This window comes from Salmo salar, chromosome 09, assembly GCF_965601325.2.
Source record: "Salmo salar chromosome 09, fSalSal1, whole genome shotgun sequence".
Taxonomy (NCBI): Eukaryota; Metazoa; Chordata; class Actinopteri; order Salmoniformes; family Salmonidae; genus Salmo; species Salmo salar.
In genome coordinates, this window is record NC_138299.1 from 13,585,767 (window position 1) to 13,609,755 (window position 23,989).

At 43.5% G+C, this 23,989-nt stretch overlaps 1 protein-coding gene across 5 annotated transcripts in view; it reads right to left on the reverse strand.

Annotated features, from left to right (window-relative positions):
- The window catches only part of LOC106610734 (phosphatidate phosphatase LPIN1), a 50,374-nt gene that overhangs the window by 5,585 nt on the left and 20,800 nt on the right, over positions 1-23,989 (reverse strand). For 2 of the 5 annotated variants that reach the window (XM_014210256.3, XM_014210260.3), the window contains exons 4-15: positions 10,060-10,373; positions 8,535-8,651; positions 8,274-8,372; positions 5,840-5,954; positions 5,119-5,461; positions 4,834-4,927; positions 4,566-4,747; positions 2,269-2,362; positions 1,910-1,979; positions 953-1,045; positions 660-727; positions 237-375 (exon numbers count right to left, since the gene is read on the reverse strand). In XM_014210256.3, coding sequence (XP_014065731.3) covers positions 237-375; positions 660-727; positions 953-1,045; positions 1,910-1,979; positions 2,269-2,362; positions 4,566-4,747; positions 4,834-4,927; positions 5,119-5,461; positions 5,840-5,954; positions 8,274-8,372; positions 8,535-8,651; positions 10,060-10,373 — 1,728 coding nt within the window. The remainder of the gene's footprint in view (positions 1-236; positions 376-659; positions 728-952; positions 1,046-1,909; positions 1,980-2,268; positions 2,363-4,565; positions 4,748-4,833; positions 4,928-5,118; positions 5,462-5,839; positions 5,955-8,273; positions 8,373-8,534; positions 8,652-10,059; positions 10,374-23,989) is intronic. The other 3 variants (XM_014210259.3, XM_014210258.3, XM_014210257.3) reach the window with 3 other exon arrangements.

Consider the following 23,989-nt stretch of genomic DNA (forward strand, 5'->3'; position numbering starts at 1 on the left):
GCATAATCTTGTTACTGAGTGGTTTAACTGCAGATTTTCTTGAAGGCAGAAAAACTACATTACCCATACTAACTCTAACCCTGCTACTGATTGGTTCAACTGAAGACTTGCCTGAGAATACACAGTTCAACATCACCCCATCAAAAGATGTGAGAAGTATTGTGTTTCTCACCAGCAGTTCTGAGATCAGAAGCTAGCTTAACAGAGGTTAGGGGGAACAGTGTTGAGTCTCTCACCAGCTGCTCTGGGTTCAGTCTGAGGGTCTTCCTGTAGAAGACACTACCAGGCGTGAGAAGAGGTTCGGGCTGGCAGGATTCTGAGTCCTGATTGGACGATCTGTGTTCCTCATCGCTGGAGGAAGACTCCTCCTTCATTCTGGGTTACATCAACAGATACAACAACAGTTCAGCTATAACGTCTGACTATATGAACAGAATATACAAAACATATCAAAAATATAGTCTATAAACCTCTAAGGGGCGGTTTCCCGGACTCAAATGAATTAAAATGCTTTTTAGTCCAGGATTAGGCTTAATCTGTGTCCATGAATCCACCCACTTTTGTGTACTTTATACGAGGATATGTAAACTATATAAACATAGTTAATTCATATTGCACATATATCGTAAACTGTTCTGGTGTTAGAGAAGTGTCATTACCCATTGACTGAAGCCATGCTGAGAGAGGTCTCTCCCCCGTCTCCAACTCCTGTCTCAGACACTGAGTCCTGGGGACAGACAACCAGTCACGCACTCACACAACAACCAGGACACACTAGAACATATAATACCCCAGTCCACTAGTCAAATAGGCAAGTGGTGTCCAGCATTGTAACTTCTGCGGAGGTTCCCAAATGGTTATGGAAGTGTGTTCAGGAGGTATGTGTGTTACAGAGGTGAGCGTGTTGTGTTATAGAGGTGTGTGTTACGGAGGTGTGTGTGTGTGTGTGTACCGATTTGGAGTCGCTGTTCCTGCTGCGCCATGAGAACCACCAGCGGCCTCCTTTCTTGGGCATCTTCTCCTTCATGATGTTCTCCACCGTGGCCTGAAGCAAACGCACACAGTTCCTGACCAAAAACCCAACTCAACAAAACCACTAAAAACGCAAAAAACACAGAGATACAAAAAACCCAAACGCAAAAAAAACGTGAAGCAAGTGTGTCCGTGTGACTGGATGATGGCGATCTAAGGAAGAGAGGCAGCAACAGAGGGAGGGAAACACAGAGACTGGGAGAGAGAGAAGAGAGAGAAGTAGAGGAATAACACACAAAGAGAGAAAGACAGACAGACAGACAGACAGACAGACAGACAGACAGACAGAGACAGACAGACAGACAGACAGACAGACAGACAGACAGACAGACAGACAGACAGACAGACAGACAGACAGACAGACAGACAGACAGACAGACAGACAGACAGACAGACAGACAGACAGCTGAAACCAAAGGGACCCACGGGGCTGGAGCCAAACAGACTGGGTAAACAGTAGGAGAAGAGACCAAAGGCAGAGTACACATAACTCAGACAGGAGTGCTGAAGACACACAAGACAGGGCCAAATGGGAGGTGAGATGGAGGGAGAACAAATTAAAAAAGGGAAAAACAAGGGGGGAAGAAAGACTCAAGTGTTAGGAGGAGACGTGGTTCAGGAGAACGCTTTTTAGTGTACAGGAAGTCCAAAGCGAGACAGAGGACAGAAGAATTCAAACAAAAACAAAACGCGTAAAGCCAGACGCAGACTTCTCTCTTTACATTGCAATATGATTTGCGTTTTAAACATCTCAGGTAAAACCACTCAGGTAGCCAAATGTAGCACACTATTTGACATTAGCACACAGTCTCATCCCCAAGTCGAGTAGCCTAGATGCTATGCTAATAGCACGTTGCTAATGTTACGGAGGTCTTACCATTGGCAGGGGCTTCTGATACACCTGCATAGCCAGCATGAGAGGGGCTGCGGTGGTCCAGTTGTAGTACCTGGAGGAGAAAAGACACAAACATAAGATCACTGTTGTATCTTTAGTGTCTGCAGTTCATTTCTTATCGGCAGTACTGCATTTTTACAGTGCACAAAGAGTATACAGTACATACATACTTTTCCAATCAGGTCAGGACAACATAGAACGTCTGGATTTTGGCTAGTGGATAGTCAGATTCAATGATATATGGAGGATTACGTTTCGAAAGCAGGAATTCCGGATTAATCGGGAACGATCACATCTTTACTGTTATGAGGTTAACGGTTAGTTAGAAGTATTTTACGTACTTGGTTCCTATCTTGACCACCAGGTTAGGATCATCGATGATGGAGGGGTTTTCAGTGAACTGCTGGTAAGAGATGGCTCTCTCCTGGAACTGTTCTGTAGGAGACACAGACAGGAGAGGGTTAATAGAACTGTTCTGTAGGAGACACAGACAGGAGAGGGTTAATAGAACTGTTCTGTAGGAGACACAGACAGGAGAGGGTTAATAGAACTGTTCTGTAGAGACACACAGACAGGAGAGGGTTAATAGAACTGTTCTGTAGGAGACACAGACAGGAGAGGGTTAATAGAACTGTTCTGTAGGAGACACAGACAGGAGAGGGTTAATAGAACTGTTCTGTAGAGACACACAGACAGGAGAGGGTTAATAGAACTGTTCTGTAGGAGACACAGACAGGAGAGGGTTAATAGAACTGTTCTGTAGGAGACACAGATAGGAGAGGGTTAATAGAACTGTTCTGTAGGAGACACAGACAGGAGAGGGTTAATAGAACTGTTCTGTAGGAGACACAGACAGGAGAGGGTTAATAGAACTGTTCTGTAGGAGACACAGACAGGAGAGGGTTAATAGAACTGTTCTGTAGGAGACACAGACAGGAGAGGGTTAATAGAACTGTTCTGTAGAGACACACAGACAGGAGAGGGTTAATAGAACTGTTCTGTATAGACACAGACAGGAGAGGGTTAATAGAACTGTTCTGTAGGAGACACAGACAGGAGACGGTTAATAGAACTGTTCTGTAGAGACACAGACAGGAGAGGGTTAATATAACTGTTCTGTAGAGACACAGACAGGAGAGGGTTAATAGAACTGTTCTGTAGAGACACACAGACAGGAGAGGGTTAATAGAACTGTTCTGTAGGAGACACAGACAGGAGAGGGTTAATAGAACTGGTCTGTAGAGACACACAGACAGGAGAGGGTTAATAGAACTGTTCTGTAGAGACACACAGACAGGAGAGGGTTAATAGAACTGGCCTGTAGGAGACACAGACAGGAGAGGGTTAATAGAACTGTTCTGTAGGAGACACAGACAGGAGAGGGTTAATAGAACTGGTCTGTAGAGACACAGACAGGAGAGGGTTAATAGAACTGTTCTGTAGGAGACACAGACAGGAGAGGGTTAATAGAACTGTTCTGTAGGAGACACAGACAGTAGAGGGTTAATAGAACTGTTCTGTAGAGACACAGACAGGAGAGGGTTAATAGAACTGTTCTGTAGGAGACACAGACAGGAGAGGGTTAATAGAACTGTTCTGTAGAGACACAGATAGGAGAGGGTTAATAGAACTGTTCTGTAGAGACATACAGACAGGAGAGGGTTAATAGAACTGTTCTGTAGGAGACACAGACAGAGGGTTAATAGAACTGCTCTGTAGAGACACAGACAGGAGAGGGTTAATATAACTGGTCTGTAGAGACAGACAGGAGAGGGTTAATAGAACTGTTCTGTAGAGACATACAGACAGGAGAGGGTTAATAGAACTGTTCTGTAGAGACATACAGACAGGAGAGGGTTAATAGAACTGGTCTGTAGAGACACACAGACAGGAGAGGATTAATAGAACTGGTCTGTAGGAGACACAGACAGGAGAGGGTTAATAGAACTGTTCTGTAGGAGACACAGACAGGAGAGGGTTAATATAACTGTTCTGTAGACACACAGACAGGAGAGGGTTAATATAACTGTTCTGTAGAGACATACAGACAGGAGAGGGTTAATAGAACTGTTCTGTAGAGACACAGACAGGAGAGGGTTAATAGAACTGTTCTGTAGAGACACAGACAGGAGAGGGTTAATAGAACTGTTCTGTAGGAGACACAGACAGAGGGTTAATAGAACTGCTCTGTAGAGACATACAGACAGGAGAGGGTTAATAGAACTGTTCTGTAGGAGACACAGATAGGAGAGGGTTAATAGAACTGTTCTGTAGAGACATACAGACAGGAGAGGGTTAATAGAACTGTTCTGTAGGAGACACAGACAGGAGAGGGTTAATAGAACTGTTCTGTAGAGACATACAGACAGGAGAGGGTTAATAGAACTGGTCTGTAGAGACACAGACAGGAGAGGGTTAATAGAACTGTTCTGTAGAGACATACAGACAGGAGAGGGTTAATAGAACTGGTCTGTAGAAATGTGTTCCCTCTCATCTGATCTCACACCAATTAGTGGATCTGAGAGGGCTGGATAGGTGAAAACAATGACAGCAAGTAGATGGAGCTACAAAATCCAGTTATACCAGTAAATCAAGCAGACAGTATTGAGATGCAGCCCATGTGTTTAATGGCCAGTACCTTTTGTGATTTCTCTGTTGTCAGTGAGACCTCCACACAGGGAGATGGCGATGTTGGGCATGTCTCCCAGCTGGTCAGAGTAGCTGTCCACACCGCTGTCCATCCCACTGCTGCCCACCGACTGAGGTGATTGGTTGGCGCTCCGCGCCCCTGTCTCCGAGCCCCCTCTCACTGAACCGTCACTAAGGAACAGGGTCATAGGTTCAGGAGTGGGGGACGAGTGTTTGTGTAGGACAGAAAGGTGTGTGTGTGTGTGTGTGTGTGTTACCTTTTAGGGAAGTACAGAGCAGCCACCTCTGGCTCCAGCTCAGTGATGTCATCCAGGTAGATTCCATCCGAGCCCAGGTGGTGGCTCCTCTTGTCTGCAGGTACAGTCACACGTTACCATGGATACAATGATTGACATGGCATTTTCATCCATTAACTTGACGTGTAGCTAATGGTGGAGGCAATCACATCTACAGACGTGAACGCATGTTGAGTGACAGCTGAAATTCAAATTCTGCCATCTAAACTCTATTCCGCTTGGAGGCAATGGTTCGAGAAGACGTACCTTTCCTCTTGGATGGGGAGTCTGTGCGTCTGACCGGGCTGCCCCTCTGGCCCCCCTCATCCAGTTCTGACAGCAACCTGGAGGCCATCAGCCCCTCCACCTCTCTACAGGCTGCCCCTACTAACTCCATGTCCCCTCCAGCCCCGGGCCCAGACGTGTTGTTCCCAGGCTGGGGCATGTATGGGTTGAGGGATGGGGGGCCATTGTCTGGGTGGCTCTGGGTCTGGACAGGGGGGCCACAGTCTCCGGGGATGGTCCTGAAGTGTGTGCTGTCACACACAGGGATGGAGACAGGGGACTTCATCCCAGAATCATGCATCTGGGATGGAGGGAGGTAGGAGGGCTAGAGGTGGAGAGAGGGAAAGAGAGAGAGAGAGAGAGAGAGTAAGGAAGAAGAAAGGAAGAAAGCACGCTACAGCAAGGACGTGGGAGGTCGGGTGTCGATAGTAGAGAAGGAGAGATAGAGGATGTGTGGTTAGCATGAGCGCTAGGGTAAAAGCATGTCCTCAGCTGCTCTCATGGAAGATGATTAATGTGGTTAAAGTTCCTCTGAAATCATCAGTGCTGATTCCTGGATCACTTTGTGGACTACAGCTAGACATACTGTCTCTCCCTCTTTGCGCCCCTTCATTCCTGTTCTGTCTCTCTGAATCTGTCTCTTCCCCCCCTCCCTCTTCGACTCTCTTTTTCTATTGCATTCCCTCCCTCCCTCCCTCCGTACCTTGGCAGCTTGAGGCAGCTCCCCCCAGGCCCACAGAATCTCAGGGTTGTCTTTGCTCTGATTGGTCAGCTCCGAGTCACTCTTCGGAGTGGAGGGGCGGGAGCCACCGGGGCTGCTGAGTGACAGACACACAGAGAGATGTGATTGGTTGAGCCAGCACTACAGGGTAAGGAGGACGGGTTGGAGTTACGCCATACGTTACAGCAGTGTGAACGCTTATGTTGAAAAAGTTACCCTCTCCAATGGAACATTTGGATAACGATGAAACTAAGGATCTTATCCTATTGATAAACAGTTTCCTCAATGTGTTTCAGGACGTTCCAAGTCGCACGTCCATCTTGGAACATGACGTGGATGTGGGGAACGCTGCTCCTATAAGTCAGCATCCGTACCGGGTTAATGCAAAGAAAAGGGAGGTAATGAAAAGTGAGGTAGCTTATTTATTACAGAATGACATGGTGAAACCCAGTAACAGCTCCTGGAGTTTCCCGTGTATTCTTGTTCCTAAGCCTGACGGTACGTCTCGCTTATGTACGGACTACCGTCGAGTAAATGCCGTTACAAAGTCTGATTCTTTTCCTCTACCTCGCTTAGATGACTGCATTGATGGAATTGGCTCTGCTGCTGGCTCTGCTGTAAGTTAGATTTGCTAAAAGGTTATTGGCAGGTGCTTCTGACATCTCGGCTTTCGTTACGCCAGATAACTTCGTACAATACACTGTGATGCCCTTGGGAATGTGTAATGCACCTGCTACTTTTCAGCGCCTAGTTAACATTGTGTCCGCGGATGTGCCACATTGTACTGCTTATCTTGACGATGTGGTGATTCATTCGTCTACTTGGTCTGATCATCTCGCCACCTTAAAGTGTGTTTCAGCGGTTGGAGAAGGCTTCTTTAACCCTCAATTTGGCCAAGTGTGAGTTTGGGAAGGCTACTGTGACTTAGGGAAACAAGTGGGACGAGGTCAAGTGCGCCCAGTAACTGGCAAAGTGGAAGCAATTGTTGTTTTTCCTGCTTCCACGACTCGCCGCTAGTTGCGCAGGTTCCTGGGGATGGTAGGTTACTATCGTACATTCTGTAAGAATTTCTCGACGGTAGTAGCTCCCCTTTCATCTCTGCTTAGTCCCAAGGTACCATTTGTGGTCCCAGGACTGTAACTATGCTTTTGAGTCCGCTAAAGCGCTACTTTGTAGTGCCCTCAGTGCTTTCCGCCCCCAACTTTGACAAACCTTTTAAGTTGGAGGTAGACGCTAGTATAGTGGGGGTGGGTGCGGTTCTCTTGGAGGAAGATGAAGATGGAGTGGATCGGCCCGTCAGTTTCTTCTCTCGTAAGTTCAACTCGTGTCAGTCAAGGTACTCCACCATTGAACAAGAGACGCTGGCTTTATTGCTAGCCTTACAGTTCTTGATCGCTGAGAGAGGAGGCTGATGGTTATATCATATGTTGGTTGTTGCTGAGCGTGAGACAGGCAGTTTTGGTATGTACTATGTTAGTTGTTGCTGGGAGAATCCTTGGTATGTTCTGTGTTAGTTTGTTGCTCAGATAGAGCTTATTTGATATCTGTGTTTCTCCGGGTTTTTTTTAAATGTGAAATAGTTTGTATTGTGTTTCATTGGTTCCCAGGGGGGAAGGGGAAGGCACCTAGGGAGTGCTTAGGCAAGAGGCCCACGGGCATACATAACCCGTAGTATTCACTGTCTATGCACACTAGGTAAGACCTGGGCGGACCACCGCCTGTATTTTGGTTAGTGCACCAGGTGGTGCTAGTTAGGTAAGTAGTGGGTAGGCGGGTAAGGTAGGAGAGGTGGGCTTTGATATTTACATTCTTTGCTTTGGTTCCGTCCAGGCCCTTTCCCCCCAAATTACCGTGTAACGGAATAAATTCCTTGTAAACGGTAATTCACTGCCTTTTGTCATCCTTACTCACACCTACAGTCCCACACCTCTTTCACACCACGGAGAGTTGAGTTGTAGCAGGGTGTTGCGTTCCCTCTTCCGAGAGGCGTGCGTAACAATGGACGTAAACAATACAGTACAAACCCACTGGGATTTTTTTATTTTTATTGAATCAATATTGTTTCCACGTCATTTCAACCAAACAATTATTTGTGATGTTGAATTAACGTGGAAAACTGATTGGATTTTCAAAAAGTCATCAACGTAAGACAATTTCGTATTGTTTTCACCTAACTTTTAACCTAAATCCAACGATACGATTTTTGGTTGATTTTACTTTAAATTTACATTAGTTAACAACTCAACCAAATGTAAATCAAAACTAAACGTTGAACTGTGCCCAGTGGGAAGTCTCCGCTGGTTTCTGTCCCATGGTTTTAGACAATATGTAGTTGGTCCGAAATGAAACGAAGGCTAACTTTTAAGACTTAATTAAGCTACACTGAAAAGTGAAATTGGATGGTGACGTGACTTACCTGACAGGAGAAGGGAAGACAGAAGTCTGCTGTGGACAGGAGATGGACAGACCACCACTAGGAGGGATAGACAGAGTAAGTGTCTGCTCTATTATAGCACTGGAAGGGGAGGGAAACAGACGTATAGAGAGAACAACTGTCAGCCATACGCAGTTATTTTAATCTACAAAGGCATACGACAAGATGAGTCGAACCAAACGGTGTGTTATTCTATTCTAGTCGTGTGTGTCTGTCTGTGTGTGTTGGGTCATATTTATGTACCTCTGTGAGCGTGCCCAGTCTGTGTCAGAGTGTGTGTATGTTGTGTTCGGGGTGTAGTTGTTGCTCAACACACTGGCCTTAGGGCCCTGCTCTCCATTGAGCTCCCGAGAAGAGGCCCTAAGACAGCGAGAGAGAGAGAGAGAAACGTTAGCGGCAACAACACACACACACACACACACACACACAGAGATATGATACACAATGTTTTCTCAGGCCTCTTTTGCTGAAGATGTAAAACATGTATGTTGGTCTGATGTGTATTAGGATGTGAATCCAGTTGCAGCACTGGAAGTATTTGTACAATTATTAATTCCAACAGTTTTTATGAGAAATATTAATATCCTAACCCTAATTCTAACCCTAAATGTAACCCTAAACCTAACCCCTAAACTGAAAATAGCCTTTTTCCTTGTTGGGACCAGCGAAATGTCCCAACTGTCTGAATTGTCCTTTTCTACTATCCTTGTGATTTCTGATCCCCACAAGGATAGTAAAACCCAAAACACACACACACACACACACACACACACACACACACACACACACACACACACACACACACACACACACACACACACACACACACACACACACACACACACACACACACACACACACACAGACATCAGATGAATGAGAGAGAATCAGGAGGGACTGAGAGAGGCCCTGTTCACCACGGTCATTACTCTGCAGAGTCAGAGTGCATTGTGGGAAAAGAACGAGGCACTGGAGCGTCTCCAACACGTGGGACAGAGAGCTGGTACTCACAGAGCCTGAACACAAAAACGCAAACACAGAACACAGATAATTGGGTTCACAAAAGACAGACACTGGCCACTTCAGGCTTGTTTATCCAGTCTCAGTCAGCACCCAACCAGCATATGGACAGACTAACAGACTGAGTGACTGACTACTATGCCCACTGTTGCTTTATTACTCAGGGAGAGGGGCTGTTTGTGAAGTGATTATGTTGTGAAGTGATTTTGTGTGTATAGGTGTCTGTCTGTCTCAGACCTGCATGGAACGCCTGAGAACAGAGTCTACCTCTCTCTCTCTCTCTCTCTCTCTCTCTCTCTCTCTCTCTCTCTCTCTCTCTCTCTCTCTCTCTCTCTCTCTCTCTCTCTCTCTCTCTCTCTCTCTCTCTCTCTCTCTCTCTCTCTCTCTCTCTCTCTCTCTCTCTCTCTCTCTCTCTTGCACGCAAAAACACACACACACACACGCGCGCGTGCACGTTCCCACAAACCACATCTCAGAGGGATCATTCCTCTACCAAACACACACACATGCAGGATCACAGAAAGACCAAACTGAGAATACCTCAACAAGACAGTGTAATCTTCTCTCTCCTCCCCACACAACCACTTGGCTGCAGTCAGTAGCTGCAAACAGCTCCAAACAGCCCAAACGTGACCCTGTCTGTTTTCAAATGAGTGTCCTGAGAACTTCACAGGAAGTCACACGCACGCACACACAAACACGCACAGCCATGCAGTGTTGATGTAAATACTGTATTTGCTGTCATCACCTGCTACTGTTGTTGTCGTTCTCTCTCTCCTCATCAGTGCTCATGTCGATGGTGAACATGTCCTCATCCTCTGAGTACTCCCCACTCTCCTTCCGTCTCCCTCCTCCGCTTTCCCGTGCCTTCCTCCTCCTTTTCCTCCTCTTCTTCATCATCCCTCCTTCCCCTCCTCCTGTGGTCTGCTGGGAGCCCAGGGTCTGGACCTGGAGGGAGGTGGGGTCAGAGAGGCGAGACACACCCCTCCCCAGCTGAGCTTCCATTAGCTCCGCCCCCTGGGACACAATAGGTGATGTCGCCAGGTATGACGGAACCACTTCCTGTTGGGGACAGGAAACAGGAAGTGAGGTCATGATGAAACGTAAATGGATTGTTAAGTAACAATTAGCCATGGAAATGACAATCAGGAGAAATTAGAATTAAATAAATGTTTATATTTGATATTAAGAATAACATTCATCTTTTCACTCCCTCCTTCTAATCTTCAGGGTACACCAGGTGACTCGGCTCTCTGCAGTAGCGGTGCGTGGGTAAAATCAATGGGGAAGCCAGGGGAGAAAAACATATTACAACCTATGCGTTATGATCATTTAGTTGTTTGCTGCACTATAGACCCCTTTTCAGTACACGACATACTGACGTCACGCACATATGCGCGCGACTCTTGGCTGCGGTAAGAAAGTCATCGCTATCCGCGCCCATTTAACATAGCCTTTATGCTTTATTTACTTCTAAACATAAATCACTTTTTGGGATTCTCAGACACTTACAGTGAGGGAAAAAAGTATTTGATCCCCTGCTGATTTTGTACGTTTGCCCACTGACAAAGAAATGATCAGTCTATAATTTTAATGGTAGGTTTATTTGAACAGTGAGAGACAGAATAACAACACAAAAATCCTGAAAAACGCATGTCACAAATGTTATAAATTGATTGAACTTCCATCCTCTCAGACCAGGGGCACATTGTATGATTTTATGGTTGGATCAGAATCACCGTTCTAATCATTGGCAGGTACACCAAGTCCAAATAACCATCTCTGTCCATGGTTTATTTTGGCTAGCTAGCCACCGGAGGGCAAAGACAACGAGATGGAACAATTAAAATGTTTTCAGTCAATGACGTTTTACTTTTGACATGATGTGATTGGTGTGAAGCCGAATTCAAACTGGCTTCCCTTTACACTTTTTTTGGTGCACTAGGACCATTCACAGTTGAGCTCGCTCAGTTTAGCTCAACTCTGACGGGCTATTCTTTGAAAACAAATGTATCAAGGGATGCCAAATGCTCGCTGGCTTCCCTTGCATTCAATGCTATGGGCGTCAACAATGTCATACTATTTTTGACCAGATAGATGCGCTACACATAATGAGACCGAGGGGTGCTGTTTCACTCAGTCTGAAGCTTTCTCCTGTGAGATACATTCAGCCACTTGCAAACTGAAGGACACAGAGAGGCTTAATGAAACACAGAGAGGCTTAATAAATTATTTTACTTGTTTTTTTTTCTTTTTGTATTGGTTAAGTTTTGGGGGAAGCCTGACTTCCCTTGGCATCCATGAATACACACCACTGGCTCTCTGGCCAATTAGTGACATGAATCAGCCAATTATTCAATCAGCTACAGATTAGCAGTAGTAGTAGGCCCTCTAGGCGTGTAGTTGAATAGTCCTGATCTGCAGTAAACTAGGTTGTAGCTGCAGCACTCTGTAGTACTGTGTATCATTAGAAGGTCTAGCCGTGAGAAGGATCTATGGGTTTGGGTTTAGGAACACATACAGATGGTAAAGATTTCCTCTGCTAAGGAAATACACTAGGAACACAGTGTGTGTCTACAATCTTGCATGTGTGTTTACACTTGCCATTTAAGACCCTAAGGCTACTACAATTAGCACCAAACTAACACTGCCCACAATGCATACTATCACACACACAAGGCCACGTGCGGTCCAACGCACATGTCCACAGAGAAGCTAACAGCAGACTACATTCATGGCTGTACGGACACAGACGTATTAGCAGCTAGCGCTCTGGGCACAGCATGTCAGGTTACGTCCATTCACTTAATACCCTGACCCTGAAACCTACATCACACTCAACTCATCCTACTGGAATACAATCCTGCCTCAACCCCACTAAATAGAATATATGAAATAAATACCATTATTTCAGCTAAAACTGTATCACGTCTCAAGCCTGTCCAATGTCCTATATTGGCTTATATAGCAACTTTCAACCTACTCATTATTTACGTTGATTTGATTGAGTTGAGTACATCCATCTAATCTAAACTATAGCACAACCCAAACAGGAACATGTCATTCCAACAACAACAAAAAATGGTTATTATTATTATAATAAATAAAAAAAATATTTAAAAAAAATTCACACCAAATTCAAACATACACATATGATCAGCAACTTACAGACCAGTGGAGGCTGTTGAGGGCAAGACAACTCATAATAATGGCTGGAATGGAGCGAATGGAATATTTGATAGCATTCCACAGATTTTTCTCCAGCCGTTACCAGGTGCCTGTTCTCCCAATAAAGGTGCCACCAACCTCCTGTGTTACAGACACACTCAAACAACGATTACATATTCACACCCCCATCCCTAGTGCCTGCGTTATTGTTTACCGCATGCCCTTAATTCTACCAATTTGTTTTTCTCGGTCGCCCATACTATTTCAATATTTAAAGATAAATCATTCAATTTTTCCATTTTGTTAATGAAGAAAGATTCATGATTTATTTCCACGTTTTTAGTATAGATTTTTTTCAAGATGAGTGATGAGAAGAGAATAGTCCAGCCCAATGGGTCTTATTACACCCACATTTTCCATGTCTTGAAATATGCAGACACACAGATTAAAAGTAAGTTTACATTGTAATACTTCTGACAGCCAACTTTCTAGCTCTGCCCATAGATTTTGGACTTTATAGCGTTCCCAGAAAACATGGATTATTGAGTCATTGTTAGTTTTACACTTAAGACATGACTCTACCGTTGTGCTGTAAAATGTGTGAATTTTGTCTCTTGTATAACAAATTCTATATATTAGTTTATACTGGATTAAGACACTCTAGACCCAAACTGTTACAGACCTATATCCATCCTGCCCTGCCTTTCCAAAGTCTTTGAAAGCCAAGTTAATAAACAGATCACTGACCATTTCGAATCCCACCGTACCTTCTCCGCTGTGCAACCCGGTTTCCGAGCTGGTCACGGGTGCACCTCAGCCATGCTCAAGGTACTAAACGATATCATAACCGCCATCGATAAAAAAACAGTACTGTGCAGCCGTATTCATCAACCTGGCCAAGGCTTTCGACTCTGTCAATCACCGTATTCTTATCGGCAGACTCAATAGCCTTGGTTTCTCAAATGACTGCCTCGCCTGGTTCACCAACTACTTCGCAGTTAGAGTTCAGTGTGTAAAATCGGAGGGCCTGTTGTCCGGACCTCTGGCAGTCTCTATGGGGGTGCCACAGGGTTCAATTCTCGGGCTGACTCTTTTCTCTGTATATATCAACGATGTCGCTCTTGCTGCGGGTGATTCCCTCATCCACCTCTACGCAGACGACACCATTCTGTATACATCTGGCCCTTCTTTGGACACTGTGTTAACTAACCTCCAAACGAGCTTCAATTCATTACAACACTCCTTCTGTGGCCTCCAACTGCTCTTAAACGCTAGTAAAACCAAATGCATACTTTTCAACCGATCGCTGCCTGCACCCGCCCGCCCGACTAGCATCCCTACTCTGGACGGTTCTGACCTAGAATATGTGGACAACTACAAATACCTAGGTATCTGGCTAGACTGTAAACTCTCCTTCCAGACTCATATCAAACATCTCCAATCCAAAATCAAATCTAGAATCGGCTTTCTATTTTGCAACAAAGCCTCCTTCACTCACGCCGCCAAACTTACCCTAGTAAAACTGACTAGGGTACAAAATAGCTTCCAATAATCTACTCAGCAAATTGGATGCAATCTATCACAGTGCCATCCGTTTTGTTACCAAAGCGCCTTATACCACCCACCACTGCGACCTGTATGGTCTAGTCGGCTGGCCCTCGCTACATATTCGTCGCCAGACCCACTGGCTCCAGGTCATCTATAAGTCTATGCTTGGTAAATCTTCGCCTTATCTCAGCTCACTGGTCACGATAACAACACCCACCCGTAGCACGCGCTCCAGCAGGTATATCTCACTGGTCATCCCCAAAGCTAACACCTCCTTTGGCCACCTTTCCTTCCAGTTCTCTGCTGCCAGTGACTGGAATGAATTGCAAAAATCGCTGAAGCTGGAGACTTACATTTCCCTCACTAACTTTAAACATCAGCTATCTGAGAAGCTAACCGATGGCTGCAGCTGTACATAGTCCATCTGTAAATAGCCCACCCAATCTACCTACCTCATCCCCATATTGTTTTTATTTACTTTGCTGCTCTTTTGCACACCAGTATCACTACTTACACACCATCATCTGCTCATCTATCACTCCAGTGTTAATCTGCTAAATTGTAATTACTTTGCTACTATGGCCTATGTATTGCCTTACCTCCTCACGCCATTTGCATTTGATATAGACTTTCTTTTTTTTCTATTGTGTTATTGACTGTACACTTGTTTATTCCATGTGTAACTCTGTGTTGTTGTTTATGTCGCACTGCTTTGCTTTATCTTGGCCAGGTCGCAGTTGTAAATGAGAACTTGTTCTCCACTAGCTTACCTGGTTAAATAAAAGTGAAATAAAAAAATAAAATAATACATTTTCGTTAATTGTAATTTTGTTAGTTATTCTCCAACTTTCCTTCCATATTGTGCCAACGTCAGTTCTTTTTAAGTCTTGGATCTAATAGTTTATCGTTTTTTCTAAGAGATTGTCAGTTGCATTTGCTTTCTGCAAGGTTTTGTAGATCTTCCCTATCATATGAACACTCTTTTCTGACTCAAATCAAATTATATATATAAAAAACAGTATAACAGTATATAACAAATTAGTCGATTCGGATATTTCAGTCACACCCGTTGCTGACAGGTGTATAAAATCGAGCACACAACCATGCAATCTCCATTGACAAACATAGTAGTAGAATGGTCTTACAGAAGAGCTCAGTGACTTTCAACATGGCACCGTCATAGGATGCCACCTTTCCAACAAGTCAGTTCGCCAAATTTCTGCCCTGCTAGAGCTGCCCCAGTCAAGTGCTGTTATTGTGAAGTGGAAACGTCTAGGAGAAAAAACGGCTCAGCTGCGAAGTGGTAGGCCACACAGAACAGGACCGCCGAGTGCTGAATTATCTGTCCTCGGTTGCAACACTCACTACTGAGTTCCAAACTGCCTCTTGAAGCCATGTCAGCACAAGAACAGTTAGTTGAGAGCTTCCTAAAATGGGTTTCCATGGCTGAGCAGCCGCACACAAATCTAAAATCACCATGCGCAATTCCAAGCCTCGCGGTGTAAAGCTCACCGCCATTGGACTTTGGAGTGATGAATCACGCTTCACCATCTGGCAGTCCGACGGACGAATTTGGGTTTGGCTGACAACTGCCTTTTTTTTGCAGTTTTATAATGCTATTATACACATTTTGTCATAAGGATAAAAGAAAATGCTGCAGTTTTAAAGCTTATTTCCTTAAATTCGACACTTTTTGCCATCGGGCAGGGATTTTTTTGTTTTGCTTTTTTATAGCTTATTCTCATGCTTTTGTTCACATTTTGCCATGAGGCCGAGAGACAATTGTGCAGTTTTAAAGCACATTTTTTGCAATTCTACATAACTTGTCACGAGGCGAAGAGAAAATTGTGCAGTTTTAAAGCTAATGTCCTGCAACTCTACACATTTTGCTATCATATGTGACCAACCACCTTGATTCAATCTTATGTTGCAAAATTTGAAATTGTGTTTTTTACATTGGATAAAAGTAGAGACTCAGAGCTACAAAATGGTATATCATACACTGCAGTTGAGGAACAATGAAAATTAATTCTGCTTTGAAAGTTGATAAACTTGTAACGCCACTTTTGAGAAAATGGTCTTTGAATATTTTGTTACACCTACTGGAGAGCTCTTCTTTGTCTACACCTACTCAGTATCGTTCACACCCTTTTAAGCCTTAGCCCCACCCATCTCTTTAAGGATTGAGATGTGAGGTCATGTGCTTGTCAGCGATTTCTAGGAGTGGTGGTAGGAGTCAGGCGCAGAGAGCAGAGGTAAGGAAAAATGTGTTTATTCCTTAATACAAAAAACGGTCGACGTCAACAACCGGCGTGAATAGCGAAGTGCCCAAATAACAACGGGTCCACATTACGCATATAAAACAACACAAGCAGATCGCCAGCACATCCAACAACAAAAACACTCTGACGAAAATAATCCCGCACAAACCGGGGCGGGCTAAACAGGCTTAAATAACCATAAATCAAGAGACACAAATAAGGAACAGGTGCAAACAATTAGACATACCAAACGAAAAGGAAAAAGCGATCAGCGGCGGCTAGTAGGCCGGCGACGACGACCGCCGAGCGCCGCCCGAGCAGGCAGGGGAGCCACCTTTGGTGGGATTCGTGACAGTGCTAAACAGTGTGAGTAAAGTAGTGTAGTAAACAACCAAAGACTTCAAGGCTAAAAGTGGTGAAAGCAATAGCCTACAATAAGGAAAAATTCCAGGTTAAAGTACACTTTATCTAGTCCTTGGCATATATACTAATCTGACTTTGGTGTAGGTCATGTTCTTCATATTCCCATCTCTGGTTAACGCACTATATCAAATAAAATCAAAGTGTATTTGTCACATGCACAGGATACAGAAGGTGTAAACGGTACAGTGAAATGGTTACTTGCATATTGTTGTTTTAATTTTTTTGTACAATTTTTTTTTTTGGGGGGGGGATTGATCAGCAGATAGATTGTGGATAGATTGTGGCTTCCATTAATGTAATTGTGCGCATCATTTCATTCCCCCATATATTGTTTTGTAAATATAAACTCAAAAGAAGAAAAGTTCCCTTTTCAGGACCCTGTCTTTCAAAGATAATTTGTAAAAATCCAAATAACTTCACAGATCTTCATTGTAAAGGGTTTAAACACTGTTTCCCATTAACAATAAATGAACATGCACCTGTGGAACGGTCGTTAAGACACTAACAGCTTACAGACGGTAGGCAATTAAGGTCACAGTTATGAAAACTTAAGACACTAAAGAGGCCTTTCTACTGACTCTGAAAAACACCAAAAGAAAGATGCCCAGGGTCCCTGCTCATCTGCGTGAACGTGCCTAATACCCTGACTACACTGCTCGCGTCGTGTGCGCGAGTGTTGCAAAATAAATTTAGAAATCTATGTTATTCAATTATTGCACCCACACTGCTCGCGCGTGTCAACGAGCTACAGCGTTGCCAAGGGCTAAAATAGAAGTCCTTTGTAACGCCCTGGCCATAGAGAGGGGTTTTTGTTCTTTATTTTGGTTAGGCCAGGGTGTTACATTGGGTGGGCGTTCTATGTTCCTTTTTCTATGTTTTTGTATTTCTTTGTTTTGGGCCGTGTGTGGCTCCCAATCAGGCACAGCTGAAGCTCGTTGTTGCTGATTGGGAGTCACACATAAGGAGCATGTTTTTCCTTTGGGTTTTGTGGGTAATTGTTTCTGTTAGTGTTTGCACCTGACAGGACTGTTTTGGCTGTCAGTTTTCTTGTTTTTTGTATAGTGTTCACGTTGTTCTATTAAAATTCTAATGATGAACACATCCTCTGCTGCACCTTGGTCTACTTCCACAGACAGCCGTGACATCCTTTCTATTTCTGACCTAGATCGCACTGCAAGTCTTGCCTCTCCCATCTCCTCATTGGTTTATAGAAGCATCTCCTCATTGGTTATACCCACGTGGGTGATTGAAAGACGAACTGTGTTGCCGGTTGTCGTGGTAATACTATGAAAGTTTAGATGCCAATCACAATATAAGTTCAAAGATGAAAAAGCCTGGAAGGAGAGATGACTAGAAACGATTCGATTTACCGTTTTATGTGTGGATTAATTGTTGGAGTAGAGGACCTTGTGCATTTCAGGTAAAATAACAACCTAATGTTTATACCCCAGGACAAATTACCTAGCAACAGCAAGCTCGCTAAAGAGGAGAAATTAGCTAACAAGTGCAAGCTAACTAGCTAAATTGCCATACATTTTTAATGCTTTTCGACCTGCCCCCAAATTAATGTCATTGGCTCAGAGTTTGTTTTGATATTTTAACCTGTGTGTCGTGATCGCGTTTGGTGTAGGGTGACAAAATACATTTATGCATGATGGCGGACGCGCGCAGCCGGTTTGGGTTCCGTGTTAGGCATGCTGCAAGGAGGCATGAGGACTGCAGATGTGGCCAGGGCAATAAATTGCAATGCCCGTACTGTGAGACGCCTAAGACAGCGATACAGGGAGACAGGACAGACAGCTGATCGTCCTCGCAGTGGCAGACCACGTGTAACAACACCTGCACAGGATCGGTACATCCGAACATCACAGCTGCGGGACAGGTACAGGATGGCAACAACAACTGCCCGAGTTACACCAGGAATGCACAATCCCTACATCAGTGCTCAGACTGTCCGCAATAGGCTGAGAGAAGCTGGACTGAGGGCTTGTAGGCCTGTTGTAAGGCAGGTCCTCACCAGACATCACCGGCAACAACGTCGCCTAAGGCCACAAACCCTCCGTCGCTGGACCAGACAGGACTGGCAATAAGTGCTCTTCACTGATGAGTCGTGGTTTTGTCTCACCAGGGGTGATGGTTGGATCTGCGTTTATCGTCGAAGGAATGAGCTTTACACCGAGGCCTGTACTCTGGAGCGGGATCGATTAGGAGATGGAAGGTCCGTCATGGTCTGGGGTGGTGTGTCGCAGCATCATCGGACTGAGCTTGTTGTCATTGCAGGCAATCTAAACGCTGTGCATTACAGGGAAGACATCCTCCTCCCTCATGTGGTACCCTTCCTGCAGGGTCATCCTGACATGACCCTCCACCATGACAATGCCACCAGCCATACCGCTCGTTCTGTGTGTGATTTCCTGCAAGACAGGAATGTCAGTGTTCTGCCATGGCCAGCAAAGAGCCCGGATCTTAATCCCAATGAGCACGTCTGGGACCTGTTGGATCAGAGGGTGAGGGCTAGGTCCATTCCCCCCAGAAATGTCTGGGAACTTGCAGGTGAGTTGGTGGAAGAGTGGGGTAACATCTCACAGCAAGAACTGGCAAATCTGGTGCAGTCCATGAGGAGGAGATGCACTGCAGTACTTAATGCAGCTGGTGGCCACACCAGACACTGACTGTTCCTTTTATTTTGACTGCCATTTGTTCAGGAACACGTTATTCAATTTCTGTTAGTCACATGTCTGTAGAACTTGTTCAGTTTATGTCTCAGTTGTTGAATCTTATGTTCAAACAAATATTTTCACATGTTAAGTTTGCTGAAAATAAACGCAGTTGACCGTGAGAGGACGTTTATTTTTTTGCTGAATTTATATAAAATATATATATACGCTACCATTCAAAAGTTTGGAGTCACTTAGAAATGTCCTTGTTTTTTTAAAGAAAAGCACATTTTTTTCTCCATTAAAATAACATCAAATTGATCAGAAATACAGTGTAGACATTGTTAATGTTGTAAATGACTACTGTAGCTAGAAACGGCAGAAGATTTTTTGTAGAATATCTACATAGGTGTACAGAGGCCCATTATCAGCAACCATCACTCCTGTGTTCCAATGGCACGTTGTGTTAGCTAATCCAAGTTTATCATTTTAAAAGGCTAATTGATCATTAGAAAACCCTTTTGAAATTATGTTAGCACAGCTGAAAAACTGTTGTTCTGATTAAAGAAGCAATAAAACTTCCTCTGTCCAGTGTCTGTGTTCTTTTGCCCATCTTAATCTTTTCTTTTTATTGGCCAGTCTAAGATATGGCTTTTTCTTTGCATCTCTGCCTAGAAGGCCAGCATCCCGGAGTCGCCTCTTCACTGTTGACGTTGAGACTGGTGTTTTGCGGGTACTATTTAATGAAGCTGCCAGTTGAGGACTTGTGAGGCATCTGTTTCTTAAACTAGACACTCTAATGTACTTGTCCTCTTGCTCAGTTGTGCACCGGGGCCTCCCACTCCTCTTTCTATTCTGGTTAGAGCCAGTTTGTGCTGTTCTGTGAAGGGAGTAGTACCCAGCGTTGTACGAGATCTTCAGTTTCTTGGCTTTTTCTTTTCTCTCTGATGCCCCAGATACTCAAATAGTCTAAAGAAGGCCAGATTTATTGCTTCTTTAATCAGAACAACAGTTTTCAGCTTTGCTAACATAATTGCAAAGGGGTTTTCTAATGATCAATTAGCCTTTTAAAACTATAAACTTGGATTAGCTAACACAACATGCCATTGGAACACAGGAGTGATGGTTGCTGATAATGGTCCTCTGTACACCTATGTAGATATTTCATTAAAAATCATCTGTTTCCAGCTACAATAGTAATTTACAACATTAACAATGTCTACACTGTATTTCTGAGTAATTTGATATTATTTTAATGGACAAAAAAGGTGCTTTTCTTTAAAAAACAAGGACATTTCTGAGTGACCCCAAACTTTTGAACGGTAGTGTATATATATTGAAATATATTTTCCATTATTATTTCCCCCTAACCCTACCCTAATTGGAGTAAGCTAATGGACAACTCTTAGGCTTCTACTTCCAGCTTATACATACTATATAGATTTTACAGACACAGTATATTTTACAATAGTTATTTTTTGTTTGATTTTAGTCCCATCCTTCAGCTCCACTCAAACCCTCCCATCTATCTCTGAACACCATCCAGTTTTGGATGTATCTATTTGCCATGTATTTTTCAACTATGCTGTGATTTTTTATATTATTTTTATATTATTAAACGATTGACTTTGACTTTTTAAATCACCCAGCAGTGCTATTTGCAGAGTTAGCTTGAGGTAAATGTTGCAATTCTTCAGCCGTTCCTGAACCTGCAACCAAAAACAAGCTACACATGGACAGTACCAAAACAAATGATCTAATGATTCTGTCTCTTCGCAGCAAAATCTGCACAGCTGGGATTGTTGAATCCCCCATATATATAACATTCTATTGGTTGCAAGAATTGTGTAATGCTGCAATTATTTGGTTGTAATAGCTGCATGTGTGACATAACTCCACCAGTCCTATTTATGATAAAATTTACAAAGAGTAAAAAATATTGTTTTTTTGATCAATTAGTATATTTGAGTTAAACATAATATTTGTTGTAATATGTGTTCTGTCTTTTCTGATGGATTAAACTGAAATTGCAACCCACATTTTTATAGCTTGTTTTAAAAAATAGCGATATTGTGGAGATTATTTCATTTTTAAATAACCAAAAGTGAGAGGTTGTAATCTGAATAATGGGAAAAAGGCCATTATGATTTGGATTACAACTCTTTAACTGCCTTGACTTACCTTTTGCCTGCCCCTTGTACTATAATAAACTCTGAGACCCGTACTATCTGCCTCTTGTGTCTGTATCTGGGTCTTAGCCTGAGCCTTGATACATTACTGAACATGGGGTGAGACATTCTTACTAATCTGCTAGAGAACCAGTTCAGATTTAAGTATAACTTTTGTATGACTGAAGCCTTTAGTGAGAGGTCTAATACTTTAATATTTAATCATTTCTGCCCTCCGAATTCATATTCATTATATAAATAGGCCCGTTTAATTTTGTCTGGCTTGTCGTTCCAAATAAAATGGAATATTTTTTGCTCATATAATTTAAAAAACAAGTTGCTAGGTGTAGGCAAGGCCATAAGTAAATAGGTAAACTGGGATATGACTAAAGAGTTCATCAGGGTGATTTTACCACAAATAGACAGGTATTTACATACTAGCAACAAGTGAAAGTGTCCAGGTAGAAATATTGTATATATATTTTATAATTATTAGATGATGCTTACCCAGACACACTTGTCTAAATTGATGGGTCATGTGAAAGAAATGCTATAACCCCCAGTCACATCTAGCTAACTGGATGGGTCACTATTGTCTAGACATGTACACATGTTCATGAAATACAATAGATGGCTGTAATCATCCCCAGACACAACTGGCTAACTTGATGGGTCATGTAATCATCTGGTGAAGTGGAGTCTTTTGTTTAGACATGTAGCTAGCTACCTAGCTAAACAGTTAACCACAATCCTAACCCATTCTACTAGCAATACAAAGCGGATCGTCGTAGATAGCCACCATGCATGAAATGCTGTAGTATGAATATGCAGGTAGCTAAAGCTAACCAACTAGGTTCAATGTTAGCTAGCTAGCTAACAGTAGGCTATAACTAGCATTTGCAAATGGCTTTCTGATATACAAATAATATTACTACACAGATCATACACGTAACGTTAGCTAGCGAGCCAGCAAGCTAATATTCAATAGCTAGCTACAAGTACGCTTTAACTTGCAATGAAAATGACTTTCTAAATAAAAAATGCATCATATCTGAAAATGTAGCTAGACTCTTACCCATATACAATGCCTTAGGAAAGTATTCAGACCCCTTCCCTTTTTCCACATTTTGTAACATTACAGCCTTATTCTAGAATGGTTTAAATTAAATGTTTTCCTCATCAATCTACACACAACACCCCATAATGACAAAGCGAAAACAGGTTTTTAGATATTTTAGCAAATGTATAAAAAATAAAAACAGAAATACCTTATTTACATAAGTATTCAGACCCTTTGCTATGAGACTCGAAATTGAACTCAGGTGCATCCTGTTTCCGTTGATCATCCTTGAGATGTTTCTACAACCTGTGGTAAATTCAGTTGATTGGACATGATTTGGAAAAGCACACACCTGTCTATATAAGGTCCACAGTTGACAGTGCATGTCAGAGCAAAAACCAAGCCATGAGGTCGAAGGAATTCTCTGTAGAGCTCTGAGACAGGATTGCGTCGAGGCACAGATCTGGGGAAGGATACCAAAACATTTCTGCAGCATTGAAGGTCCCCAAGAACACAGTGGCCTCAATCATTCTTAAATGGAAGAAGCCAAACTGAGCAATCGGGGGAGAAGGGCCTTGGTCAGGGAGGAGACCAAGAACTTAATGGTCACTCTGACAGAGCTCCAGAGTTCCTCTGCGGAGATTGGAGAACCTTCCAGAAGGACAACCATCTCTGCAGCACTCCACCAATCAGGCCTTTATGGTAGAGTGGCCAGGTGGAAGCCACTCCTCAGTAAAAGGCACATGACAGGAGTTTGCCAAAAGGCACCCAAAGGACCCTCAGACCATGACAAACAAGATTCTCTGGTCTAATGAAACCAAGATTGAACAATTCGGCCTGAATGCCAAGCGTCACGTCTGTAGCAAACCTGGCACCATCCCTACGGTGAAGCATGGTGGTTGCAGCATCATGCTGTGGGGATGTTTTTCAGCGGCAGGGATTGGGAGACTAGTCAGGATCGAGGGAAAGATGAATGGAGCAAAGTACAGAGAAATCCTTGATGAAAACCTGCTCCAGAGCGTTCAGGACCTCAGACTGGAGCAAAGGTTCACCTTCCAACAGGACAACGACCCTAAGCACACAGCCAAGACAACACAGGAGTGGCTTCAGGACAAGTCTCTGAATGTCCGTGAGTGGCCCAGGCAGAGCCAGACTTGAACCCGATCGAACATCTCTGGAGAGACCTGAAAATAGCTGGGCAGCAATGCTCCCCATCCAACCTGACAGAGCTTGAGAGGATCTGCAGAGAAGAATGGGAGAAACTCCCCAAATACAGGTGTGCAAAGCTTGTAGCGTCACACCCAAGAACACTCGAGATTGTAATCGCTGCCAAAGGTGATTCAACAAAGTACTGAGTAAAGTGTCTGAATACTTATGTAAATGTAATATTTCA